A 27,690-nucleotide genomic window follows, 5' to 3' on the forward strand; every position below is an offset into this window, starting at 1 on the left:
GGGTGGGCATAGTCGATTTGTGGTGGTGGATCTGGTGAGTATCGAGTGTACCGCAGAGGTGAATGGCTGTGTCTGATAAACGCGCAATCTCGATATCGAAATTCGATGGTTGCGCAAGGCAAACTTTGGGTCGCCGTTGAAGGGTCCAAGGGCGGGCTGGGACCAGGACATGGACGATTATGTCATACCACCGCGGGATGGCAGGGATTCGATAGCGGTTGGCCCACTGGGCAGCGTCTATCTTTAGCGCGCTTTAATTGGGGCGGCCGGCTGATAAGCTGATAAACCCCTCAGCCGAGGGGGGCCGGGACATCGCCCATTCTCGTTGCCCGTTACTAACCACAGAGCCAAACTCGACGACGCCTCCAACTGTCGTGATCTGTAAGTCGTTGGAGAAATGTATTACCATTACTCTATGCTATGTAGCATTCCCAGATGATATGCAGGGTTACGGTGTTATCTGCAGCCATCTCAAAAGGGGAATAAAGTCCCCACGATCCAAGTAAGGCAAGTGGTTTGACACATTCGACCCAAGACAGGCAGATCCATCCGGATCCGTGACGTTTCTCCATCCAACAGACAAGATCCTTTCCCCGTGTTCCACCCCGCCTTTGTGCCACGGCTTATCAGGTTATCTACTTGCAGCAGCTTGCAGAAGGAGAGGAGGGGTCGTAAGTGAGTTGAGGCGAGGAAGGAGACAGAGATACATAAAATGGCAGTGTTCTCATCGCCGAGGGTGCTGTGTGCCCCTTCCCGGACACCACCACTGTTGTCTCTCTCTTTGAGAAGCCACAAGCCCACCACTTTGAGACCACGATACTTTTCCTTGTCTACACATCTCAGAACCAAGATGGAGGTGGAACTCACAGCTCCCAACGGCAGGAAGTGGACTCAGCCATTGGGTCTCTTCATTAACAATGAGTTTGTCAAGAGCAGCAATGAGCAGAAGCTTGCTTCCATCAACCCCACGTGCGTCCGTTTTTCATGAGAGGTCACTCGTTCCTGTTACTGATACCCACCGTAGAACCGAGGAGGAGATCTGCTCCGTCTACGCTGCCACATCTGATGACATCGACACAGCTGTAGCAGCAGCCCGCAAGGCCTTCAAGGACCCCTCATGGAAGTCTCTCAGCGGCACCGAGCGCGGTGCTCTCATGCTCAAGCTCGCCGACCTAGTCTCCCAACACGCCGAGACCCTCGCCACCATTGAGTGCCTCGACAACGGCAAACCATACACCACAGCCCTCGCTGAAAACGTCCCCGAAGTCGTCAATGTATTCCGATACTACGGCGGCTACGCCGACAAGAACTTTGGCCAAGTTATCGACGTCGGCCCCGCCAAATTCGCCTACACCGTCAAGGAGCCCTTGGGTGTATGCGGCCAAATCATCCCCTGGAACTACCCCCTCGACATGGCCGCCTGGAAGCTCGGCCCAGCCCTCTGCTGCGGCAACACCGTCGTCCTGAAGCTCGCCGAGCAAACCCCCCTCTCCATGCTCTACCTCGCCAAGCTCATCAAAGAAGCCGGCTTCCCTCCCGGCGTGGTCAACATCATCAACGGCCACGGCCGCGAAGCCGGCGCCGCTCTCGTCCAACACCCCCAGGTCGACAAGATCGCTTTCACGGGCAGCACCGCCACCGGCAAGGAGATCATGAAGATGGCCTCGGCCACCATGAAGAACATCACGCTCGAGACGGGCGGCAAGTCCCCTCTCATCGTCTTTGAAGACGCCGACCTCGACCTTGCCGCGACGTGGTCCCACATCGGCATCATGAGCAACCAAGGTCAGATCTGCACCGCCACGTCCCGCATCCTCGTCCACGAGGGCATCTATGACAAGTTCACCGAGGCGTTCAGGGCCAAGATTCAAGAAATTTCGGTGCTGGGCGACCCCTTTGAGGAAACCACCTTCCAAGGACCCCAAGTCACGAAACAGCAATACGAGCGCGTCTTGTCATACATCGACATTGGCAAAGAAGAAGGTGCCACTGTTTTCCTCGGCGGTGAAGCTGCTCCTCAAAGGGGCAAGGGGTTCTTTATTGCTCCTACGGTGTTCACCAATGTGAAGCCGACGATGAGGATCTACCGCGAGGAGATCTTTGGTCCTTGCGTGGCGATTGCTTCGTTCAAGACGGAGGAGGAGGCGGTTGAGATGGCTAATGATAGCACTTATGGGCTTGGGTCGGCGATTTTCACGAGGGACTTGAACAGGGCGCACAGGGTGGCGAGGGAGATCGAGGCGGGGATGGTGTGGATTAATAGCAGTAATGATTCTGATTTCAGGATCCCGTTTGGGGGGGTAAAGCAGAGTGGAATTGGGAGGGAGCTGGGGGAGGCGGGGTTGGCACCGTATTGTAATGTGAAGGCTATTCATGTGAATATGGCGGCGTAGAGGTAGAGGGGATGGGATGGTTGTGGTTATTTGCTGGCGACGAGCGCGAGCGTGGTGTAACTACCTTGGGTTGAATGAATGAATATTTGAAGTGTCCCTCCCATGTTGGTGTTGAGGGATAAGCAATTGGTGTGAACAAAGTGTGTGAAAGGTTTGGCCATGCTGTCAGTTGATCCCAGGCATTGAAGTTTTATGTGATTACAGGACATTTATGATTTATTATTTGTAGAGGCATCGGAAAACGAGTCGCTACACTTTCTCCATAACTCCAGAATTTGTTGGAGACTTGTTGGAGTTGATGCATGAAAAGAGATCGGCCCGACGTCATCCCCAGCGTTCCATGGTGCTGGGGTGAGCTTGACCCCTGTCATACTGCCAAGCTCAGTTGAAATCGGGACGTGATTGGCTGGAGCCCAAGACAAGCAAAAATCCGGGGGTTCCACCTCGCGGCTTTTGGGCCAGCCAGACTTTCTGGGTAGGGCCGTCATCCAGCACTGTCTCCACGTGTCGCATTCGACAATCCTCGAGATATCTATTCCCATTCCCGTCTTACAAAAGCACTTGCATAGCCCTGTGTGTTTCTGCTCTGTCCGTCCTGTCACAGAGATCTTCTGACAGATTCCACGCGCGCAGGCACCCGTCTCGAATCTTTCGTCCTCGCTGAGCTCTCCAAACTTCGAACCGCAGACCCCCCCCTGTTCAGGCCCAACCACCACCATTTTCTCTAGGCTCGCACAATCGCATCGTACATCCACACGCCCCAATGGCGCCCCTGATCCCCTCGGCCGAGATCCGACTCTCCTACCCTCTGTACGCCCTCGATTTCGACCCTCAAGATGCCAACAGACTGGTCGTTGGTGGCGGAGGAGGGGCAGGCGGAACGGGAGTAGGAAACCAGATCAGCGTCCTCGACACGTCGACAAAGGAAGCCCTTCAGGTCGTCTCCGAAATCGAACTCAGTCGCGCGGAAGACAGCGTCAACACTATTGCCGTGGGCCCGCGCAAGAAGAATTCAGTTCCGGTGTATGCTGGCATCAACTCGAGCGAGGATGACATCAAGAAGGGGAAGAATGAACACTTTAGGGTATTCTCTGCCGATCTACCGTCAAAGACCAAGGCTGCTGCTGGAGGACCAAAGATCACCGAGGTGTCGAGGTCTTCGTTCTTTACAACAAAAGATACCGAGGCTTATCAGAGGGTTTTGAGGATATCACAGCCGTACGAGGGGGTGAAGCAGATTGGAGCTGCCGCGACGGGTGTCTACCGGGCTGCGAAGGACCCGCAAATTGCCATCTTTGATATTCCCTCTGCGAGCGGAAACAACACGGCGCCAAAGTTGAGGGGGAACCTGGAGTTGGTCAAGGAGGCGATGGACTTGGACATCATCCAGATCAGCGGCGACGGATACCAGCTTGTCTACTGCGACGACTACGACATCCACACGCTTGACATCAGCAACAAGGGTGACTCCAAAGACTTGCACACCGTCTGGACCATGCCACACGACGAGTCAATGGGTGCCAAAGCCCGGCCTTCCTTCAGGTCGATCCGTTACCTCACGCCCACCTTTGTCCTCTGCGTCGCCAACCTTCCCCAAGCAGGCGGTTCCGTCCTCCAGGGCTTCCGCCTCCCCAACCCAGCCGACGTTGGCAAAGAGGGAAAAGAAGGAAAAGCCCGCCTCGCGCTCTCGGTTCACCTCCCCAAAAACGTCCGCCGCGGCACCGGTCTGGCGGTCCGCAACCTTTCCCCCCCCGCAAGCCCCTCCCAAGAACAGGGCGACGCCCAGTTTGTCATCGCCGTCACGGGACAGGATAGCTCCATCACCCTCTACACCCTTGAACACCAGGCTCTCGCCGGTTTGACGCTGATTGCCAACTGCCACATCATCACCACCCTCAAAGAAGTCCACCCCGGTCCGATCTCTGGCCTGGCCTTTTCGACCTTTGTGCCCCCAGCATCGGGCTCAAAGGTGCCCGCTACGGTTAAGCTAGCGTCGATTGGCTCGCTGGGGAACACGTGCGTGGTTCACACCATCCCGCTCAAGAAGCTGCCCTCGTCTACTACGGTCTCTTCTAGTGTGAAGTCGCTCGTGCCAGCGAGGTATGTTGTCGCACTAAAGTCGCACGGCCCAGGACACAAGGGGTTCTTGGCGTTTATTGCCATCTCTGCCATTGTCATTGCTTTGTTGGCGCAGGCGCTGATGGAGATTAATGGCCTTGCGCCGCCGTATTTGGGGACGAAGAATGTTGTTCCTGCGAGCTGGCAGGCGCCTTATATGAAGGGTTTGCGGGAGGAGCAGGCGAGGCTCAAAAAGGAAGGGGGGGGGCAGTTGGCGGATATTTTGGGGCAGCCTAGGGAGGGGGTGCCGAGGGTGGTGATTAAGCAGCAGGGGGAGTGGGATTCGGCCATGGCGGAGGGGGCCGGGGCGGTGAAGATGGTGCTCAAGCAGGAGGAGGGGAGTGGGGAGGTGAAGATGGTGGAGGAGGAGAAGTTGGGGGAAGGGGAAAAGGGGAAAGAATGGGAGGAGCTGCCGGTGGAGCAGCAGGAGTTGTGGAAGAAGGCGCTCAAGAAGGCGGGGCATTGGGGGGAGGATGTAGGGGAGGCAGTCTTTAAGGGGGTGTTGTTTGGGGAGATTGGGGGGTTGGTGGGGGCTTTTGTTAGGGGGTAGGGACTTTGATGATTGATTTGCCTGGATGGGTAGAGAGCTGAGGAGGAAGTGGAGAGAGTGGGAGAGTGAGGTTGAGTATAGAGCAGACGATTGAAACACCAGAGCTGAAGATAAAGGGGGAAGAGCTGAGGAGTTATAACGGGAGGCTGAGATGAGTTCTAATGTTGGGAGCGGGATCAATGCCTCAATGTATGTGATATGAAGAGAAGGCAAACAGCAGTGGTGATGGAAAAAGAGTACATTCAATAGGGGTTTTTCTCTCTTTGTGGAATGGGGGATACATATCCCGTCATCCGTAGTTGTTACATCACCTTACCTGCTCTATTCACTACTTGCTCAACAAGCTCCTTCAAAGGTTCCTCGTATTCTTGTTCCTGTCAGCCTGGATGGCATGCTAGTGTACGATTGATGCACCTGACTTTTTGCTGATATCATCGTCAAGGTCGTTGTTTGGAAATTGAGCAAGTTCAAAATGGAGTGCGAGTACGTGCTTTGGGATTTAACAACATACCAAACCACGCAGGCTCATGTTGCTGTGATAGAGCGTGTGACATACAGTGATTCCTGTTCTTCTTGGTATCTGCCCCTTCCGGTATTCCCGCTCCATCATCGTGAAGCTTTGGCAGAGGCCCGAATGTAACAACTTGCACCCATAACAATTCCCATTGACAACGCCATAAAATGCCCAAACGCTACCCTGCTGACCCCTGCCCAAAGCAGTGCGCTTTGCAAATACCGCCATGCACAGCGTATACATCTCAATAAACCAGTCCTCCATAATCCTCTATCCATATTTCCACCTGTTATTCACTCGTCCATAAAACCAACCCCCCTCTCAAACAAAAACATCCACCTCCACTAGACCTCCAGCCCTCCTCAGATTATAAATCAGCAAGACAGCCTGGTCCCATTCCTCCGACGTGGTAATCATCCTCCTCCCATACGGCGTCTGTATCCACATGTGCGGTCTTCTATACTGCGCTTGCTCAAACGACGCCATCAGCCCGTCAAAGGCACCTTCTAATATTATCGAGTCGGTGTGCTTGAACTCAAAGGGGGTGTCGACCAGGTCGCTGCTATCGGCTCCATCTTTGACAAAGACGCGGTAGGTGAGCTTGGCGTTGGGCGGGATCTCAACCTCATATATATCCGGATCCTGAAGCCCGGCCAGGGCTTGGGCCCGCTTGCGCTTTTTGTTGATGGTCACCTCACTCACCAGAGAGGCAAAGAAAGACTGGCCGTTTTGTGGTGGAATTTCTGGCTCGGGTGGTGCTGTTTGGAGGACCTGGCGAATCGGGATAGGAGATGATTCTCCTGTAGGTGGAGAGGGGAGCTGGGCTGAGCGCTGAGCTCTCTGCGCTGATACAGCGAGGTCGGCACTGTCCCACAAGGTCTGCATTGCAGGAGCCCGTTGGTCCGGGGGAGTGCACGGTCGCGAGGTGGTAGGAGTGGTATCAAACTGGCACTCTGTCTCCGGGGTGCTGACTTGTGGTTGATCAACCGAAGGTGTGGTTGTCCGCGATGTGTCGTCCCTCTTCCGGCGTGCGAGGCTATTTTGCTGAGTGATTCTGGATTTGAGGTTGTCCTGAACGCGGTAGACAAACATGGCGAAGTAGAACAGAAGGGTTGTCGAGTCCTCGGGCCAAAACAGAGTTCTGGTTCTGGCACTTGCATTCGCATTCCCAGCACCAAACCAACGTGCTCCCCAGCCTTCTTTCGCCAGTATCTGGTATGCCAGCTTCACCACAAACATCTTGGTGTGTGCGCCGTTATGCCTTTTCTCACACCTTATGCGTTGAATGACTTCGGCAAGTTGCTCGGCCTCAAGATACTGGTGCAGGTCCTTCTTCAAGTACTTGCCTTCACCCACGGGCAGCTCAAGCAGACTGTAGAGCTCTTCGTATTTCTGGTTTCGTCCTGGACCACAGTTAGCATTTGGCAAAGGTAGAATTACAGGACGAAGTGATAGACTTACTGAGGGTGATGTATTCCCAGATTTTAGCAAGCTGGGTTTCCTCGTCCATGCGGCGCGGCAGCTTGACCATGCTGTTTGCTGCAGTGGTCGAATAGCGAAGGCCGTGAATCTGTTGAATAGAAATGACAGAAAAATCTTCCATATTCTCCCCATAGGATGTTGGGATCATCTGATGGACATCTTCCGGCGCATCTGTAGGGGCATTAACATGCTGATCTTGATTTAGACCCGCCCAGTTGACCTCCGAGAGCTTCTGGAGTTCGGCCTGCCAGTCTGCATCCGTGGCCAGGTCCACGTGAGCGTCGCTGAGCAGGAACTCGAGCTCTCCTGATACCGCAGCTCCGGTACTAGGAAGGTCATTGTGAGGATATCGGGTGCTACTAACCACGAGGCCACCTGAAGTGTGTCCATCTTGGAGCGATAAAGGGGCACCAAGAGGATCAGGGACAACGGGCAAAGTGAGCTGAGAAACAGGCTCTTCTTGTACCCTTGGCAGAGTGAGCTCGCATCGGGGCTCTGATGAAGTCGCCGGTGGTGACGAGGATGGCTGTAGTTGGATGGCGGGGTCCGAGGTGACTTCTTCGAATAAAAGTGAAGAGAGGTCCGTCTCGGGATCAAGGCCGTCGCCGAAAAGCGAATCCAAGTCGTTGTCGCTATCTCCAATGTCGGAGAGAGGTTGAGATTCAAATTGCTGGGCCATTTTGACGAGTTTTGGCCGTTTGCTGCACGATGAGCGAAGCAGCTGGGAAAGCAAGCAGCAGTTGAATGAAAATATTGACCTTCAACTTTGAGGACCAGTCGCGCTCCAGATCTTTCTTGCAAGCGCGTCCTCAATTAAGCTCCGATAAGCTGATAAGAACCCTCGGCCCAGTCACCCTAACCCTTGTTTCCACCCCAACCGAGCAACTGATGGTTCCTTCCTTCCATTTTGATCAAGAGAAATGATTGTTGCACTGGTAATTTCCTGGGAATGTGAGGATCAAAACATTACTTTTCCAGACTCTTTGAAATATTCACTTGCAGGGCAACAAGACGGCACATCTGGCTATGAGACCGACATTGTTTACTTCCTCCCTACTTTTCTCCGCCACCATGCATTGACATCTGCTATTTCGCATCTTGAAAATAATACAGAAACTCTGAGCTCGGGATACTACAGTTACGTTACCAGTGATTTTCACATCATTTGTCACCAATTGCTTGCGATCTCGTTTCCGAGGGACGGCTCGACTTGCTCGGCACCAGAAACCACACCCTGTCTGCACGATGTTATTCCGTTTGAACACAGCCAATATTGCCAGAGAAGTGAAACCGATGAGCGTTCCTCGGAAAATCTTTCTCATATTGCGATATTATATTCGGGCAGCCGAGATGAACCGCCAAAACTCATCTCGTCCTTTTGAATGTGTCTTCCCTCACCACACTGGCCACATTGGCTGCCGTTCAACTTGGTCGGCCGGTGAAGTTTACCGTTAAATCCAATAAATCCACAAGATAAGCGAGCCGTTGGTTACCATCCTCGTTCTCCCCAGCCAAAAGTCCTTCAACTGACACGGTGACCGGACGATTTCCGGAAGCTGCCCAGGCCAGCCACAGAGCAGGTCACCTGCCATTGCTTCTTCGGCTACAAGTTGACAAGCTAGGATGACCTATCACCATGAATAACCGGTGATGAGCTTCAACTGTCCAGTCACACACCCTCTCGGCGCCGCGAATGGCCGTCCGCCTGACTCACCGACCTCTCTCAGCAGGGGACATCATGATTTGCTCAGAACCTTGTCAGGTCTCGCCCCAGATTCGCCCTGCGTAGGCAGCATCTTGACCCCAGTACTTTGTGTTCTGTTCCAGTAGTGCTCATCGACATCTCCGTTGGTAGGCCGCGAGATGGCAAGATAGGCCAAGTGCTAGCCAGCATCCTTCCAACAGGATCACCCCACCCGTCTCGATGGTGCTTCGGAATGGTGCCATAACCACAGACATTCTTTTGTCCTACTGGACACTGATAGAAGACACGGCATCTCGCATGTATCTCGCCCACAGCTTCCACGCGCTATGTTCAACCTGCCCCTTCGCCGGCCAATCGTCCACTGAACGCTCGCTAGACATTCGCTGTAACTCGTCGAACTCGTTATTGCCATGAGTAAGGGCCGGATCTAGGTTACCTTGAACTTGCAGGACACATGCCAGCGGCATCTCTGCCACTGGTTGATGTTGAACGGGGAAGCCGTTCCCTCCCGCCCGCTCTGTCTGACAGTGGCCATGTAGTATTCCCACTCCCCCGGGGCCACTAGTCTCGAGAATATTGTAACTGGGCATGTCACTATCATGTACCGTGCCGTCAAATATTAGACTGCTTGAGATGGATGCTACGGAGGCCTGTCGTTTCTTTATGGACTGCCCCCCGAGTCTCAGCCCCCCCCACCCCGCAGGTATTTACGGAGTGTTGACCACACCGTCACTGGCGGCAGACTGGCCTCACAGAGTGCGGGAGGCTGGACTAGAGGTCATATTCTGCGATACAAGCTCTGATTTGCTCTGGCGAATGGTCCATGGGCATGATTCCACAAATTTCCGCATGCTTGCCTTCGCACGCCCCCCCCTCCCCCGGCTGGAGTTGCTACCTTGACCCCAACTTCACGCACCTTTTCAGCGCACAGCAGTGTCAGTCTAACAAGGTAGTATACGGTTATCCGGGGTGTTGTATCCCATATTAGGCCAGTAGGAAGTCGAGATTCTGAGCAAACGAAGCAGCTTGATGGATCAGCGGAACGGCGCCTATCTGTGAAAAATCAAGCGCTCTTGGAAACGGTGACCAGAAGCACGCCAACGGTTCACCGGGCAGAACTCCGTCAGCTCTTATGAGCGTCAGCGACCATCAACGAGCAGCTTGATGAGAATCATTTGCTGGTGATCATTGCGTAATATCAGAACGGGTTACCTGCTGAGATTGAATCTTGCGCAAGAAACCAAGGCAAGAAGCGGAGTCTTAGTTGCTTGTCACGCACATCACGGTCAAGAAGACGATCAGTCTGACACACTTTGATGAGCGATAGTGGTATCTGACAGCATCTCCGTTGCGACGGTATTCTTTACACTTGCTGGTCAAGTATTGATTGTATCCAGCGTTTTTGCTGACACACCTGCGGCTCTGGCAGTACGTGACTCTGACCATCAGGAAGAGAATACATCTGGGAACCTCCAAACAAGACTGGAATGCGGCTGTAAAACATCTTGTAGTATATCTGAGAGCGGGAATCCGAAGGTACTCTCGCAGCTTGTTTGCAACGGCCAGCATGTGTCGATGACAACAACTTGGCTGAGCAGATCCAATCTGAGTGAAGCCATCATCAACACACGCGATTCTAGCACAGTCAGTCTCCCCCATTCCACCCTTGACAGCAGTACAACAACAAAAGCATTGTCAATAATGGAACCAAGGTGTGAACAATAATTGTGCCACCGCATCTTCCCTCTTTCTATTTATGCTTCTACTTTTTCTGCTACAATCTCTCCTTGCTGCAATGATGAACACGCTTCCACACGGAACTGGTGGAGTTTCTCTACCTTCCCCAAGTATTTCTCTCAGCTTTTGCTCAAATGTGCACATCTGGGCATCAAAGAAACGACAACAACCATCCCGCTCGGGCCCAGGGAAAAACAATGAACCAAGCTAGCCACGTAGTCCTATTTTTTATACTCTAGTTTTTTCTCGCTACCTGCTATTTTTGCAGTTTGGTTATACTAGGTATCCCCGCTAGGAAAAGGTTGGATGGTGGAAACGAGTTGTGATGCCGGACGGGAAGGGCCGGTTTGGACGATATGGGGAGTTTTGGTTGGGATGTTCTGCTCAGGTGTTTGTACGCTCTTTGAGGGGTCATGTTGATACCAGCAGATACCCTTGAACACATGACCATATATGTCTATCTACAACGTTTGCCGCCCGGTCTATCAACCCGCAGTCTACATCCCCCATCTACCGCCTCTAGTATCTACCTAGGTACCTTGCAACCAACCCCCCCTACAGCATCTACTCCAAAGAGAGAGAAGTATCTACAACCTAAACAAATCATGCCCCAACCCCCTGACCCCAACGTCAACCCTAAACAACGCCCCCCCATTGACCTTGCTCTCCTCACCCTCAGCAGCACCGTCATCCCCAGCAGTAGTAATGAACAACTCCTCGCCCACAAACTCCACACAGGTGATGTTTCTGGTAGGCAACCTCACCTCCCCAATCAACTTCCCCTCCGGGCTCAGCTTCAAAACGCGGGACTCGCCATAGACGGCATGCCAGATGTTACCTTCAACATCAACCCTAAACCCGTCAGGTTCACCGCTCCCGACGTGCTGGTAAAAGATGCGTTTGTTGGAGAGGGTGACGACAGAAGAAGGGGAGGGGGAGGGGTCGTAATCCCAAGCCAGGACCTCGCGCGCGTTGGAGTGGGTAAAGTACATTGTCCTCTGGTCGGGGGACCAGCCGACAGAGTTTGGGATTGTGAGGGAGGTGAGGGCGAGTTGCGGGGGGGAGGTTTGGGTGAAGCGGAGGAGGGAGCCTAAAACTGGTTAGTGCTTGGATGGAAAGAGAGTATTGGGGGAAAGTAAGTAAGTGGAGAGGCAAAACTAATTGCCCAACTAAGAATGGTAAGGTAAAGAAAGGGTATTGCCCCCTCAGGCGCCGGGACGGCTCGAGAGAGAGCCGCAGGAGGAAAACCACATGGCAAGGAACTTCCGAACCCGACCTGATGGGTTTAGTTTGAGCAGTTTGCTGTACATACATGCATTGCGCATATGCAGTAGTCAACGGCCCCGGCAGGCGGCGACTCCGAGCCGCTTGCCGCGAAGGGAGAGTGGGCAGGTTATTCCTCACTTGAGGAAGAACTATGACGACGGCTGCTGCTGCTGATGACGATGATGTGTCCATCCTGTCCTTTGTCCTCTTTCCCTGGTATTCTCTTCGATTCCCCCATCCGATCGACGCGGCAACAACGTTGAAGTCTCCCCAACCCGGGTCTGCCACGTGTACGACCGACGCTTCATGTAACTGGTCCCGGGGTCCCTGCTTGGGGAGAGGGTTTGGGTTAGGGGACCAGAACCGTCGTTGATGAACCAATTCAGGGGTATCATCATGGGGATGCCATTGGGGAAGTAAACGACAAAGCCAGAAAGCAATCAAGAAAAAAACCCTTACCCTCAGGCCGGAAATCCCCCTTCCCAAAATCAGTCATGCTCCCCATCCAGAACCTCCCCTGGGGATCGACCGCCCCGTCATTGCTCCTGATCCTATCCACGCCCTCCCCCTCCATCTTGGAGATGTACTCATACTCCCCCGTCTTCCTGTCCAGGACCGCGAGCCCCTGCTTGGCTCCAATCAGGATCTTGTCCTTGGGGTCGACGCCCGCAATGTCAGCGGTGACGGTGACGGGCTCGTCGAAAGAAAGGGTGACAAGATCGGCGGGGTCGTTGATGGAGACGGTGTGAAGCTTCTTGTTCTTGATGTCGACGAAGCGGACGGTTTGGGTGGCGGGTTCGTAGTAGGGTCCTTCGCCGAGGCCGCAGTGCAGGTTAAGGTAGGGGGTTTTTACCTCCCAGACTTGGAATTCGGAGGACATTGCGGCGGTGGGGGGTGTGAGATATGGTTTTTTTTTTGTAAGGTGAGAGGTGAGTTTGAGAATGTGAGGCAATCACCGACAGCTGAATGAACTATGGTGGAGTCGTTCGCTGGCGGAGTGTACTCACGACGTCACCACTAGCCCTGAGAGTGTGTAAAATAGGTTAGCTGTGAAAGGATGGCAACCACAACACACTCCGGGTTGGAAAGGGTGTGTCTGATCCCGAATGTGAGGTTCAATGGTCGACAAAGCCCTCCTTCAGCGATTACCGAGAAGCAAGATCCAGCAGTTGAGACGACGTGGGCCGCGGGTAAAAAGGACAATAACCAAACGATTGGAGCATATGTGTCAATTGGCAAAATATATACTTCTCCCCCTCCTACGAGCCAGGTATCACAGTCACATACAATCTCTATAGCCATCGACTTTTATCATGGCCGCTGTTCCCGTCTGGCGGAGTCGGCGTGCCGGAGAGGTTCTCTCGGACGTGCACTCGCCGTTGAAATGCTGCCGGAAGACGGCCCTCAGATCCGCTACGGCCCTCTCTGGCTGCAGACACGAGCTCACAGCCGAGAAGGTCGAGGGAAAGAGGGAAAGAGGCGGGGAGGGGAGAAAATAGCCGAACAACAAGAAACAGAGCTTTTGTTTCCGATATGCAACTGAGGTACAGATAGGTAGAATAGGTAGAATAGGTGTGAGGTGCAGAGCCTCGATGGGTTTTGGGTAGCACAGGTGGCACGGGAACCGGGAACCGACAGCATGGATCACAACCTGGCGCGCCAGCCTTTTTTCCTCCCGAACTTCATCCCGATTCATCATTGAAGAAGCATGTTGTTGCTGCACACAGCACGGATTAGTAAAGGCGACTATTTACCCCTTGTAGCACCTCAGTGGCAAAATTGCCCGAGGGGGTGACGTTGAAGCCCGAGGTGATGCCCTATTTCTTGCGCAAGCAAGCAAGCTGATACGACAAATGTGAGAGGGATAATAAAAAGAAAAGAAAAACGCAGGAGTTCCAACAGCCCGGTTGCTGCCATCAAATCTCTCATTCACATGATGAGACCGGCGAGAAGAAAAGGATTTGTTGCGCAGTTGTCATCATCGGTCCTGGATTGAGGTGGGTGGTGAGCCCCCATGCCCCCCCGCGTGTGGGTGCGCCCAAAATCAACAAGATTGGGACCCAATGCGCAAATGGGTTTGGGCTGACGAGCAACGTGTCTGTCGAACTGAAATGAGATGGCGTGAAGCTGTGCTTCAGAGTTGTGTTTTCTGACAGTTCAGTGTCTCGGGTGGTCCCTTTTTTGTATGCTCGGTCAGGTTGATTAACCTAGGTGCCACTATCTAGAGGGCAAGCCGGGTAGTCCATGGTGTTGTGTCCTGCAGATAAAGTGCAAGCTGCAAGGCCGCAAGACACATGATCGACAGGTGCTGCAGGCTGGCCGCCCCTCGGTCCCAAAGAGGCATGCCACCGCTACCAAAAATGCTCCCCAAGAACTGGCCAGCTGCCCACTCAACAGGGAACGGAGATGTGACAAGTCATCTAGGCTCATGTATCGTGAGCTGGCAGCGCAGAAGGATGCCGGCAAAGTGGGTTGTAGAAGAGCATCATGGTCTTCGGCGCTTAAGCTTCGCACAGACGCTGCGGTTGCGCTGCCTTTTTTTCACCGTCTCTTTCGGAAGAATGGCAATTGCCGTATCCCGTTTTAGGAAGCCGGAGATTTGAGACGTGTTTTCGTTGAACACAACGTTGGTGTTGCATCAATGAGGAAGAGCGACGTTTTCGTGACCGGCCGTCCAATTTCCATCATCATCAGAAAGAAAAGAGGCACAACATAACCCCGCAAAATTATTAGTGTTGCAAGGTCCCGGTCCCCACGCGCTTCTCTGCATGCCATCTGCACATCTTCTCGACGACCAGAAGCGATATTTTATCAGGCCAACGATAATGTTCGGCTGCCAGCCGAATGTATTTTCGACAACCCTCATCTCCCGCCCTGTTTCTGCTGGCCTGATGACGATGGCGATCCACCTCACAGACGGGAGCGGCTGACGATGACCACGGTCCTGACGGGAATGTCTCAAATAATCTCATCAGCTTGTGAGACACCTCTTCGTCTTCCTGAAGCAGGATTATCTTGAACTGAGACCTCTCCCATCGACTTCACACAGTACGTAATGCCACCACCCATCATCATGAAAATGTCTCATTGCACTTCCGATATTATTCCTCAGTCACCAGTGTTCCTTCTTTCCACGGTTACCACCGGTTAGAACACACGCCTGACGTGTTCTTCCAATCCTACATTTCGTCACGTCACATCTACGAGGTGGGTGTGAGATTGCCAATCTTGGAGCCGACGTCGAAGTCTTCCAGGGCCCATGCCGTGGTGACCTGTTGCCTTCACCAGTCTTGGTTCGCCTCAGGGAGCAAGCACATCTACGATACTTCGTGGCGTCGTGGTAATCAATGTGGCCAACAAATGTCGCGATGGAGAAGTCTCCGGCAACCATCATCAATGGTACCAGTACCCGCCCCGTGTTGGGGCGGCCAACCTACCCTTTCACTACCTCGATGGCCTTTAACCCTTGTGAGGCTAGTGGGAGGTGATCAGGGACAGGGCAAATCTGCACGACAGACGAAGCGAGACCGGATATGCATGCCCTATTCCGCAAGCAGGCATAGCACTGACGTCGATGCAGCACTCTCCCACCCACTGGCCGCATGGGAAGGTCGCAGAAACCGTCGTTAGAAGCCTCACAAGAAAAACGAACATGACGATGGCATCGCCGCCGGTTTGCTGGCATTGTCCAGCCCTAAGAAGACGAACCGGGATTCTTACTCGCCCTGCCTCGGCCTCATGGGATTTCTGCGCGTGCGTTGTGGGCTGCATTTCTGCAGGAAAGCCCAAGGTCTCTGGCACCAGTAAAACTCGGAATTGCTCAGGCATCAATGCGAGATGCAGGAGTCTCTGGATGGGGGAGCAGAGTCTTCGCTGACGTCCTGCATGCCCAGTTTTCAGGGGTCTCGAGGATGGCTTGCAGTATACACACATGCTTAAGAGTCTGTTGTATACCTATCGAACCGGTCAACTCGGTCCCTATATAGCCAGTGTGTTCGGTAGGTTCGGTACCAGGCCAGCATGTATAAAGAGCCGGCAGGACCTGCTACCAGAGGATTTGGTTGCCGCGTGTCAACCGTGTCAACCCAGTTGGAGAAAAGACTGGCCTGACGTTGGAAGCATTGGAAAAGTTCCGACTGTGCCGCCCGCCTCATGCCCAATGGCTTGGGTGCTTGACTTCCAATCATCTGAAGTTCCCTGGAGATTGACAAGATGGCGTCGATTGTCGACGTTCGCAGGAAGATTTGCTCGCCTTGACAAAGCTCTGCTCTGCCACACCGGGATATTTATCAAAAAGATTACCGGTGATGCTGGCAGCAATATATCTGAGCGGGGCTTGGCGAACCACCCAATGATGCAACCCACTTGGCGGGGAAATTCCCCAATGGTTCTTGTAATAATAAACAGCATGTGCAATTTTTATTTTTTGAATATTTCGCGCCTTTCCCGCCGGCCACCTGGTCCTGAACTGTTGAATGTGAATGTGTGCCCGAATGGATCTCCCGTGTCAGTCATGACATGACAACATCGCGAACATGCTGGAAAGGTCTTTCTGTTAAACTATAGCGCCACGGGGCCACGGGGACCGCGAAGTCGTCTGTGAGTATGAGCTGGCAGGTGGACATGGTGGACATGGCAGATGAGAATCCAGTCAGGACCCGCATCGGACCAAGATCCGGTACCACGCTGCAACGACGACAAGGGCAAGCTGTCTCCATGATGGACAGCGCTGGCTGGCGGCGGTGACAGCAAGAACCAAGCTAGGGCGGTGACGTTTCCAGACATACTTGGGGGGGCTACGGGGCCTAGCGCAATGGCCGTTCCGCCTTCCGCGAGAAGAAGATGGTCTGGCGGGAAGGCGCTATTCCCAATTGTGCCCGTCATCGCCAGCGTCCCTACCCTTTTCACTCCGCATTCAAGAGAATTGGGTTCACTAGTTTGCGCAAATAAAGTGGACACCTCGCGGTGAGCATTTCATCCATGACAGGACCAGGAGCATTCACCGTTTTCCATTCATCATACGGTAGTAGTGTATCAATCAAAACGGTCTCTCCCGCGGCGCACACACACCTTCACACACACACCTTCCAATCCTTCCACCGAGCTTCCAGAAACACTTTTTGTTGCTTTCCAGCTTGGCCGTCCAAGCTCTCCGGGCTGTCCTTGTCTTCACTCTCCAACAGCTGCCCGAAAGGGAAGACCTCACCGCACTGGAGCCAGCACAGTACGCTACATACGGACAAGTCCGCAAAACAAGACATTGCAAGCCGCCACTCGGCGCACTTTTTTACTGAACGCCTGAACCGGCATCACGAGCCTGACGGCGAACTCCCCGGAAGTCCGTTTTCTTGATTTTTGATTGTCGATTCCGGGGTGCCGGTCAGCTTCCAATCGCATGCTCAGCTTCGTATTACGCCTGTAATTACTAACAGGCCGTTTCATTACACGCAGGACACAGGAACAGACAGAAGAAAACGTTTCCCTCCCGAGCTCTCCCAGACATGATAATTCAGCGGATATCCGTCTCGGGGCTATTCTGGGGTCTCATTTCACAGCGGTGATGGACCTAGTGTAAATGGCATCAGAGGGATCTGACCCGCTGCGCCTGCGCCTTCGAATGACGGGCATCTCGGCTCCGCTAGCCAAGTTGCGCTCCCGCCCGCTGCGCCTAAACTCGCTCAGTATCCAGTGTCCACGCTTGCCAGCTCACTCACTTCCCGTCAGCTTCTGACCAAAGACCTCGATCACGATGTGGGCATTGGCCACTTTTCTATGCAAGCCCGAGCTCCAACATGTCACACACTAGTTGCATAATGAAGAGAAGCACACGCCATATCAAGCACGGCTTTATATACCCATCTCACCACCATCAGCAGACCCTCATGCCTTAACCACCAACAACTGAGTCTACCACACACACCCTTAGGAGCTTGGTCTCCTTCCTGCGGTCAGTGAGGCCATTTGAGAGACAGTCACAGTACTAGCAGCAGTTAAGCGCCAGGTGTGCAGGTTGTCGACCCAACCGCAGACGGTGAGCATCTGAGGATCTGCCAGAGGTCTCAGAACCAGCATCGTGGCGGGCTTGGTCAGTGGGTGATCTCGCCGCCATGTGTTGACTAGTTAGCACTTATACCACGCAGACTGCTCCTGCTGCCATCTTGGGCATAACAAAGAGCTTCCTACCGGGGAGAATCTGCACACATTTTAAAACGACCACCGCTTCATCGGATTGCTCGTCAAGGTCCAAACTGGACGTTCTCTGGCCCACATTATGGCGCGCTTTATAGCTGCCAAGAATTGAGAAGAAAAAAACGTTGGCTCAGAACGGAAACCGCTTTGGAACTAGCCCTGGAGGAGTGGATTACAGGGCTTATACTGCCGCTCATGCGAGCCACCCATCCAGCTGCTCGGGGCCAGTTCCTCGGGTCGCTAGGGGTGCGGGAGTCACGCAAGTGTAAGAGTGTCTTGCTTGTCTTCCCGCCCGCGTTGAAGACCGTTGCCAGCGCCCATCATTTCTTTTTGCCTCGTTCAACATGAAGAAAGAAAGAGACGAGAAAGACTGTCCGGCAGCCAACCATTCCAGAAGGAGTCGTTGTCGAAGCCCCGTTGTGGCCCTAGCAGACGGGCAAGCATTTACGCATTCTGCAGTTCCACGCCCCCTCCCCGGCTTCCATGGCCAGTGGTAACTGGACCCCGGTACCTGTCCAGGGCACTACTGACACCTCCACTGCCCAAAGGACCCAACTACTCGTTCGTGCTGAAGTCAAGGGTCAGCATCCTAGCTCATACACTACCTACTAGGTACACTGGTACCTACACTGTTCCTTGACCGATAAGAGGGGGAGTGGGTAAGAAAACGACATGGGCCTTACACCTGGGGGTTTAAAGGTTGGTGCGTGGCAACCGCAAGAGCCTGCTATCTTTGTCATTTCCAACCTGGACGCTCTCAATATCTTCTTGTCCCAAGTCTTCAACCTTTGGTCTCGGGACAGTAACGGAAAAGTGGCCCCGAAAGAGTACGCTGAGACGGGGCTTTGATATCAGTAACACTATTGCCGCCGTTCGGAAGACACGATAACTACTGGGCTGCTCTCTCAGTCCACTCCCCCGAGCTCCTCGATACCCACCACAGAGACACCACAGGTCCCCTCTTCGTTGTAAAATTGCGAGGCAGCGACGGGAAGGCCTTGGCTGTGCTGTGGGATTGTCCATTCAGACGACAAATCACCTTAGCGCAAACTCTGGGGTCCCTCACTTCGACCACTCAACTGCGAAGAGCATCCGTACGGAGGAGATATTAAGTGGTGGCTCGCCCCGCTGGGTCACCCGCAGCCCGTTCTGCTTGAAACGTATGTGTGTCTCTGCATTCGCTACCTGATATATTCGGCAAAGATCCCATCCCATCCCGTACTCCACGACGGCTGTACCCTTTCCTGTCCGAGGTATCCTGCAGCGTGGCTTCCATCAAACCTGGTGCTGGCACGCAACCGCCTGACGCAGGCCAACGCATAGAGGAGGTCGTGGGCCTTTGAACACGCACTTGCATCTACCTTGGCGTCATTGCTCCGCTGCCGCTCTCCAGTACGGCTCAGTGTCGTCCTACAGCTCCGCCAGCAGAGGACGTGGTTCGGAATCCGCTCTCTCAGCGCCTTACACACCTTGTGTGACATAAAGGGACAACGTGAGAGCACCTCCCGGGACCCCAAACCTTCCATCCTTGACAGTGGAACAGCCGGCTTATAGCTGTTTCAACACGAATCCGTCAGTCTGGCGATCACGGCGCCGATTCACCAGCGGTGGGCCCAAGAACCAGCACCCCGCTGGTCTGGTGCGGACACCTCGCTGCTGTTCACGACAGCCGCCCAGGACCACCGAAGGAGGGGAGCCCAAGGTACTGGCCTTGACCAAGGACTGGTCCTCCCGGTGCCCGACAGCAGTTACAGGCGTCAATGTCACGGTCTTCAAGGCCTCAAAAGCGAAGGGGAACAGACCTCGATGTCGCAGGGGGGGCCAGCACCTCCCCCTTCTTCTCGTCCTTCTTCGCAATCGCCAGCGACAGACACCACCACCTCTCCACAACACCGACAACAACATCTCGGTCAACAAGATGCTCCCAGAACACAGTCGTCCCATAACCCCAGCGGAGCAACGGTAGTCGAAGGAAACGAAAGAGGCTGGCAGCCAGGAAACCGACCCTCTGGCGTACACAACATCCTTAATCCCGCAGGCTCACAACCTGCTCCTGCCGAAGGCAGCCCCCAACCAACAATGGGGCCAACTCCTCAATATGGGACAACACAGGGCTCGCCTTCACGTCCTTATACCATCCCAGGACAGAGTGGGGCTTCCACACCAAGGGCAACTCACGCGCAGACACATCCGACAGCATCTCCGGCCGGTGGTTCCTCTTCGGCCGAGAGGGGCTCACCTTCATCTGTCCATCCCTATCCTTTTACTGCGAGACGGATACTAACCCCAAAGTCCCCGAGAGTTGCAAGCCTTAGCAGGGCTGCTCTGCGAACAGTCGAACCCCAGCTCGCAAATTTACCGGCCCCTACTCCGAGAACTTCGTCTCAGACAAATGACCTTTCCATGCTCATCGGTCCTCCGTTGGGAGCTCCGTCGCCATACCCCGGCTCCCACGCCCCCACGCGGCCGACCTCTGGGCTTTCTCGATCACTCTCACAACCCAGTCTGAGCCACGGCCACCCAATGGCACACCCCCGTGAACTAGCACACCCAGCTCCCCTCAAACGTGAACACAGCGGGCAGCCAGTCTTTCCAGGCTCACCATATGGGACACCGACCATGTCAAGCAGGGGACTGCCGGCATCCAATCCTCATGGTGATGGGCGATGGGGGCCAGGGCCCATGGGCACACTTCCGCCAGCAGGCTCAGCAACTCGAAGCTTGCAGATTTCGGAAGGCCAGACTCTATTAACAATCACACCGAGGCATGGAGAGGAGATTGTGGTTCCGGTGGACGTTCACCAAGCGTCGAAGCAGGCGGATGAGAAGAGACAACGAAACGCGGGGGCTTCAGCGAGATTCAGACAGCGCAAGAAGGAGAGGGAGAGAGAACAGCAACAGGGGCTACAAAAGTTGGAGTCGAGAAACCGGGAGTTGGAAAGGAAGGCGGATGAGCTGGAGAAGCGGTGCCAGGAGCTACAAATTGAGCGTGACCACTACAGAAATGACCGAAATCGTCTGCGAGATATCGTTGCCCGAACGGCTGGTATCAGCGAGTGGGCGGAAGGACCGCCGAGCCCGTCTACGTCAAGAGTCCCAGCACCCTATCCAACGGCAGGAGATAGCAGGTCACATACACCACACCAACAGCCGATGCCAGTATCGCACGCGCACTCACAGTCACACTCTCACCCATACCCTCACCCTCACCCTGCTGCTCACCCTCTTCAACATCCCCACCCACATCCTCATGTGCGCCCGAGCGCCTACGGGGAACCATCTATGCTCGAGCCGCCCCTGAGAAGGCGAAGAACAGATTCCGAACCTCAGATGCCCACATCATCCTTTGCCCTGTCCACACCGACCACCCTGCCACCCATCGCTGGTGCTTCTGCGTTTGGAATCCCACCGTCTCCCCATATTACACCACCCCCGGGACCTTCACGACTACCCCCTCTTCGATTCGAGCCCCAGCCGGGAGGAACTTCCTCGACGACACCATCACCTGCCCCTAGCGGCCCTCCCTCTCTGCCACCGACGCTTCCCCCGTCCCTCCCCCCTCAAGCGATCACACCATACCCGCCTCAATACCACCGAAAGAGCTCGTACGAAACCGCCGGTTGGGCTACCGAGCCACGACCTTCTGAGGGAGGACCGAGGTGAATAACGCATACGACAGAACATACTACACATATCGAATCATTTACACCCAATACCTTATAATACCCCCTTCCACCACATACATTTCCTTTGTTTTTATTGGGCATCATACTAGAGGATCAAAACAAATTGCCACGGGCGACCAGGGCGAGGCCAGACGGACCACAGTTTCTTGTTTAGGGCGGGAGGAGAAAGAAAATTCAAAAGATGTTTTTGGCTTTATTTTTCTAACTGTCGTTTGTTTCTTTTGTCTTTTTGCTAGCATTTTGGAAGCGCGGGGTTTCTTGATGGGTTGTTTTTGGGTTTTGGGTTTTCTATTATCAAACTTGTTGTAATACCCACCACACAGCATATAGCATTCCTTTTTTTTCTGTCTGTATAATTTTTTTTTGTTGAATATCAAGTTTCTAATCATCATAACACCACCACCTGCACATATTCAGCCTTTTGTTCAGTTATGTACAATCCTTTTTTTTTCTTTCTGTTTTTTAGATATATTCGCGGAGAGAGGAGGTACGGTGGGAGGAGGAATAATTGTCTTTTTGGGCTACTATGCCAATGAAAGCTTAGCTGGGGAGGATTGGGTGGGTTTTCTCTTTTATGGACACACGGGCGTTGGATTAGGAAAAGTTGGAGCAGCAGCAGAAAGTGTGCGTGTGTTCCTGCAAGAAGTTTCACCGATTGGACAATGTTTTCTCCTTGGTTTCTTGCCTCTGATTTGTCTGCTTTAATCTTGACAAGTTCGGTTCAAAGAGGAGGAGGCTGGGAGAGGGGGGGAGAGCAAGGTTTCAGGGGGGAGCAGCCGGCGAGCATATTCGATACCAAGATTGTTTTTATCATTGTTGTTCAAGTTCTATTCGTTGAATACCCGACAGGATACAAAGTCAACAGACGGCCGAGGTAGGAGGTTGGGCGGGGGCTACGGGCAGCGGTAGAATGCAAACTGCATGTGTATATGTATGTTTACATACTGCATGCCTGTCTGTGAGGGGGAGGAGGCTGGAGCTGTATCCAATGGGGATATATAATAGGGTAGTAGCACGCGACTGGCACGAAGCTGTGGTTTGCTGTTCGGCCGTGATCTCTCAAAGCTGCAGCTGCGAGATAGAACTTTGAGAAGCAAAGCTACTGTTACAGTACATGTACATATATTTGGTACATTGCATACATTATTGTATATCTAGTTGCAACCGCCAGCAAGTAAATCAAGAATGTCCAAAGGATCAGAACAGCCACAAAGCTAGTTACATGTCTAATTAGGTAGGGTCAAAGTGCGGAAATAATAAAACGTCAAGGTTGACCGGTGGTCTACACATCAAACTGTGGCTTAAGAGTTGCTGTTGTCCATGCATTCAGACGCCAGATGATAAAATCCCGATTACCGCGCTTAAATGATTCGACATAGGCGCCGTTTTATGCTCCCCTTTCCCCCACCACACCCACCTTCACACGAATCCAACATGCATGTTTTGGGCGAGCGCGGGTGATGGAGGGTGGTGTTGCAGTTTCGCCAGGCTGCAGAAAGTGCAGAAAAAAAAAATGTAGGTATTGTATGTGTGAGGATGAATTGTGCTGCTGCTGCTGCAACACCAGAGTTACGTTGCCTTTTCACCCATCCACAGACACACACAAACTGCTGAGCCGCAGCCTCGTTCTGCTGCAACATATGCAAGAAGGCTTGCCTCGCCTTGTCAAACCGCTGTTCCCCCCATCCCCCCGATTTACCCTTTTCAGCATCATGCTGTGTTGCAACACACACCTATGTGACAACCCACCCCCGCCTTGGGCCTCCCCCATAACACCTCCTCCTCCACCAAAAGATGGTGTGTAAGAAACCGTCTGGTCGGGCGAGGTGAGGAAGGGAAGACCGGGCAAAACAAGGTTGGGGTGTACAGTGCTACTAATCCTGGGTGATCCATGAGGTGGCTACTACCGGTCAACACACCCATCACCGGTCACCACCCATTCCTTCCTTCCTTCCTTCCTTCCTTCCTTCCTTCCTCCCCCCCACCACCGCCGCCGCCTCGCAGAAAGCTAGGTCTTGAACAAGACGACCCTGTGGCACATTGTGTTGTTCCAGAGTTTCTTGGCTCCCCTTGTTCACAATCTCATCATTTTCCCACTCGCCGCGTCTGACGATAGTTTTTTGCCATTGGCCGTGTACAAAGCGACCGCAGCAAATAAATCATTTGCATGAAATGAAGGTATTCCATTCGTCACAGCCTCCTTGTCACGCCATCATTGATACGAACCGCTTGTACTCGGTTGCTGCCGGGCTCAGTAAGAAATCCGCCGGTTTCTGTAGCGATATGCCCTCTCGCCATTGAATACCTCCACTCCACCGCATCTCGTCGGTTAGTTGCATGGCATAGCGGCACATGGCGAGTTAGATATTCGACAGGCTGGGCTAATTAGAACAAGAGAAACGGCTGGCTTTTTGGTCGTGTCGGTCGAATCAGAGACGAAAGGATGCAATATCCTTTCTGAGCCAGTTGAAACTCACTCGCGAGAAATCAACCGTGGGCGGGTCGACTCGTAGCGTCGATCCAACGTCCGCAAGTGGAAGCGCTATTAGATTGTGGATACGACAGTGATAGGAAGAAGCAAGAACATCGACCAGTCAACCAAAAGAAGACGCCGTTGTGCATCTTGGCTGAGTCGAAGCTTGCGTATACTCTCCTTTTACAGGCGCGGAAAGCAAGGTGGTATTCCATTTCCGTCTCTGCAGAATCTCCATCACACACCCATGTCTCATCTCGGTGTCTTCATCGTGGGGTTCTTCAGCGATGAAGAAAGTCACCCGACTCATCAAGGTTCCTAGCATGTGGATTGTTCCACCGTTTCGAGGTGCCATTGCTGGGGCGGTGTTGTTCGAGATGACATGATCTTGACAAGCTGGGCGTCAGCCAACCGGGCTAAATTTTTGGCGGCTGCCAATCACGGTATGTCGAGATTTCAATATCCGAAACAGGCGCAAAAGTACGAGGGTGAGCCGGAATAGAGTGCCTTCTTACTTCGGAGCTTGTCATATCGGTGTAACTCTCTCGAATTTGCGGTGGATGGTGGCGGTGACCGCTACCGAAGGTTGGACATTCTGTTTTATTCATTGGCATCTCAAGGTGTTGGTCATAAGTGATTGGGAAATGAGAGTACATCAGTCAGGATGGTAGAGAGTAGACCGTGATCCCTGAGTGTTTTGCGTAAATGATAGCCGAGCATGTTTGACAGAATACTGGACTAAAAATCGATAGGTGCGCGGGATGATGGCTTGTGAGGGTTACTCGCTACCTCAAGGCCGTCCGAGTATCATCTGGGGCCTGTGGAAGTGTAGCAGTCCTTGTCTTTCTGTCCCACACGTTGCAAAACAGTGCCGTACCGGCAAGTTCGATCTCGGTAAATCGGAGGCGACGTTGCAACGAAACCGGCAGTCTGCCCAAATTCAGTCGACATCGCGAGATAAACAGCGCGTTTTTGAGATTGCTGTTGACACCATCGAAGACCGTTGTAACTCTTCGAATCTTGTCATTGTCCCTACCGACTTTTCCTCCTCCCACTGGAGAAACGGAGCGTGGTGCTTCAGCGGGTCCTCGTCCATGGAAGGAGAAGATTGCCCTGGGCCTTCATCACATGACGAATTGGGCCAAGGAAGCCATGGAATAGCACCGAAAAAGAAAGAAAAATCTATTCACAAGTCTTTGGTTGTCATCTGGGGAGCGAGTCGGCGATGTAACATCACCATAGGATTACCGAGGTGTCCACCGCCAGATGATGCTGGAGACGGTGAGAAGACTTACTCGGCGGGACAAGATAGCGGTGTGTACTGAAATGTATCAAACTGAACTGGCGTTGAAGCCCAATACAGTGCGGTGGTAAGCAGTGTGTCTGCACCCAATGGTGTGGTTGGGGGAGGCACAGTCGTTGCTCCCGCACCCATGTTGGGGTTACATGATCCGACCTGTCGGGTTTGGGCTTGTACATGGGTCAGTCATGGCCACGGGACGTTGATCCGGATCGGTGGGACGATTCAGCGACCAAAGGGGGAATTGGAATTTAATGCAAAGGTTGTTTCAAGCAGTGAAAGTGGGAGCTGAGAAACGGTGATAAGATATCCTTGGCGATAGCAATGCAATGCAACAGCAACTGCCGAGCCCAAGTGGATTTCAACTGGCCTTGGAGGGCTGAGAGGGGGATTGAGAAGGGGATATCGTGATAGCTTAGGGATGAAAAGAAGAAGAAGGGGACTGTGTAATAGAAGCTCGATGGGCAGCGCCATTTTTGAAACCCCATCTGAAGTCTTTGCACAAGATAGATGGGATGAAAGGTTCAGTTGATAGTTGAAGATGGTGACGCTGATGAAGTGTGGGGGTTAGCCTTGTGCCACATGCAGGAGCAGGGATAAGCCACAGTTGAGCCGCTCCACTTTCTGACCTCACTCAAACCGTCCAAAAGTTTATCGCTGCTAGCTATCGGGCCAAGAAATATCAACGAGGTCGTCAGCCATCTGCCCTTGTTGCGCCGGGGAAAAGGACAGCAATAATGGCAGACTCACCACGCTCGCCCAAGAGGCGGCGTATTCTCGCCTCAATCAACCGCCCAGATCACGATGCCGGCAGCGATAGCGATGAATACGGCCCAAGACCAGCAGGCCAACCAAGCAAGACGCATCGCGATATGCCCCGCCATAAATCAACCCCTCCAGGCGAGGAACCACCAGACGCCAAAGATGAACCGCATCAGTCAGAGAAACAGGACGATCCTATGCCTACAGATGGCTCAAACCAAACCCCAGAAGCAGACGGCAACTCTACGAAGCCGAAACCCACCAAATTCCGCTTCAAATCCAAGTCCTCCCGCTCCCGCCGAGATCGCGATAAAGACAGGGAGGAAAGGGATCTCGACAGAGATAAACACAGATCCAGCTCCAGAGACCGCACCTCCTCGCAATCCCACCGCCACCGTCACAGGTCCTGCTCCCCCTCCGACAAACACCGCCGCTCCTCCCACCGTCACCACCACCACCGCTCCTCCCGCCGCCGCCGGCCCCCCTCCCCCCAACAACCCGACCCCTTTGCCCCGGACCCTCTAGATCCAGAAACCGCCTTCCGCGAATCCCTCTTCGACGCCATGGCCGACGACGAAGGCGCCGCATACTGGGAAGCCATCTACGGCCAGCCAATCCACATTTATTCCAACCCCGAACATGTCAACCCCGCCACCGGCCACCTAGAAAAGATGACAGACGAGGAATACGCCGAGTATGTCCGTCAGAAGATGTGGGAGAAGACCCATGCTGGCTTGTTGGAAGAACGGGAGAAGCGCAAAAAGCAAAAAGAGGAACAGGCCAAGAAGGATGAAGAAAGAAGGAGGATAGAAAAAGAAATGGAGAGGAGTTTTATACGAGGGGAGGAGAGGCGGTTGAAACGGTCATGGAGGACGAGGTTTGAGAGCTATCTACAGAAATGGGAGGAGTGGGTTAAAGATGCTGCGCCGGGGCCGGAGAAGATTCCTTGGCCGATTGGAGTGGAGAGGGATGAGGAGGGGGGTTTTAGGGCGGGGGAGGTGAGGACCTTTTTTGTGAATGGGCTGGGGCTGGAGGAGATTGGGGAGAAGGAGTTTGTGGCTAGGTTGAAGGAGGAGAGGGTGAGGTGGCATCCGGATAAGATACAGCAGCGGTTGTTGGGGGGGTCGGGGACGGTGGATAAGGGGGTTATGAGGGATGTCACGGCGGTTTTTCAGGTTGTGGATGGGTTGTGGGGGGAGCTGAGGAGGAATATGGGGAAGTGACATTATGTTATGGCATGGCGATAGGCGTTTTTGGGCTATTATACCGGTTATGAGGTGTTGAAGACTTAATGATCAAGGTTGTTAATGATACCATAGGGGTGTTAGATTATGACAATAGAGATTGGGAGGTGCAGGAAGGTTTGGAAGTTGTGAGATTGTACCATCGAATTGATACTGTGTTAGTGTTAGACAGTGGGGAACGAGCAAAAAGCAGAAACGTGAGAGGCCATAGGATTCGTTGATAAAAAAGAAATAGAAACGAAAAAGGGCTAAAAACATACAACACCAGGGA

The 27,690-nt window shown here is 53.4% G+C and overlaps 7 protein-coding genes across 7 annotated transcripts; 4 read left to right on the forward strand and 3 right to left on the reverse strand.

Annotated features, from left to right (window-relative positions):
• The first annotated feature begins 405 nt into the window (after positions 1–405).
• On the forward strand, positions 406–2,621 carry ALD2 (mitochondrial aldehyde dehydrogenase). The gene is made up of 2 exons (XM_062906421.1): positions 406–969; positions 1,025–2,621. The coding sequence occupies exons 1-2, from the start codon at positions 713–715 to the stop codon at positions 2,391–2,393; spliced, it is 1,626 nt and encodes a 541-aa protein (XP_062761437.1). The 5' UTR covers positions 406–712; the 3' UTR covers positions 2,394–2,621.
• On the reverse strand, positions 2,171–2,682 carry QC763_0103390 (uncharacterized protein; the record flags this gene model as incomplete). Its single annotated transcript, XM_062906422.1, has 2 exons — positions 2,458–2,682; positions 2,171–2,367 (listed from the first exon to the last, which is right to left on the reverse strand). The coding sequence occupies exons 1-2, from the start codon at positions 2,600–2,602 to the stop codon at positions 2,171–2,173; spliced, it is 342 nt and encodes a 113-aa protein (XP_062761438.1). The 5' UTR covers positions 2,603–2,682.
• Positions 2,683–3,156: 474 nt separating this feature from the next.
• Positions 3,157–5,061, forward strand: QC763_701920 (uncharacterized protein; the record flags this gene model as incomplete). Its single annotated transcript, XM_062915208.1, has 1 exon — positions 3,157–5,061. The coding sequence occupies one exon, from the start codon at positions 3,157–3,159 to the stop codon at positions 5,059–5,061; it is 1,905 nt and encodes a 634-aa protein (XP_062761439.1).
• Positions 5,062–5,540: 479 nt separating this feature from the next.
• Positions 5,541–7,982, reverse strand: QC763_701910 (uncharacterized protein). Its single transcript, XM_062915207.1, has 2 exons — positions 7,037–7,982; positions 5,541–6,978 (listed from the first exon to the last, which is right to left on the reverse strand). Exons 1-2 carry the CDS (start codon positions 7,734–7,736, stop codon positions 5,897–5,899), a joined length of 1,782 nt encoding a protein of 593 aa, XP_062761440.1. The 5' UTR covers positions 7,737–7,982; the 3' UTR covers positions 5,541–5,896.
• A 2,715-nt stretch (positions 7,983–10,697) lies between these two features.
• On the reverse strand, positions 10,698–12,961 carry CGR1_2 (rRNA-processing protein cgr1). Its single transcript, XM_062915206.1, has 2 exons — positions 12,225–12,961; positions 10,698–11,589 (listed from the first exon to the last, which is right to left on the reverse strand). The coding sequence occupies exons 1-2, from the start codon at positions 12,643–12,645 to the stop codon at positions 11,087–11,089; spliced, it is 924 nt and encodes a 307-aa protein (XP_062761441.1). The 5' UTR covers positions 12,646–12,961; the 3' UTR covers positions 10,698–11,086.
• A 6,799-nt stretch (positions 12,962–19,760) lies between these two features.
• Positions 19,761–21,617, forward strand: QC763_701890 (uncharacterized protein; the record flags this gene model as incomplete). The annotated part of the gene is made up of 1 exon (XM_062915205.1): positions 19,761–21,617. The coding sequence occupies one exon, from the start codon at positions 19,761–19,763 to the stop codon at positions 21,615–21,617; it is 1,857 nt and encodes a 618-aa protein (XP_062761442.1).
• Positions 21,618–26,150: 4,533 nt separating this feature from the next.
• On the forward strand, positions 26,151–27,398 carry QC763_701880 (uncharacterized protein; the record flags this gene model as incomplete). The annotated part of the gene is made up of 1 exon (XM_062915204.1): positions 26,151–27,398. One exon carries the CDS (start codon positions 26,151–26,153, stop codon positions 27,396–27,398), a length of 1,248 nt encoding a protein of 415 aa, XP_062761443.1.
• Positions 27,399–27,690: the final 292 nt, after the last annotated feature.

This window comes from Podospora pseudopauciseta, assembly GCF_035222475.1.
Source record: "Podospora pseudopauciseta strain CBS 411.78 chromosome 7 map unlocalized CBS411.78m_7, whole genome shotgun sequence".
Lineage (NCBI taxonomy): Eukaryota > Fungi > Ascomycota > Sordariomycetes > Sordariales > Podosporaceae > Podospora > Podospora pseudopauciseta.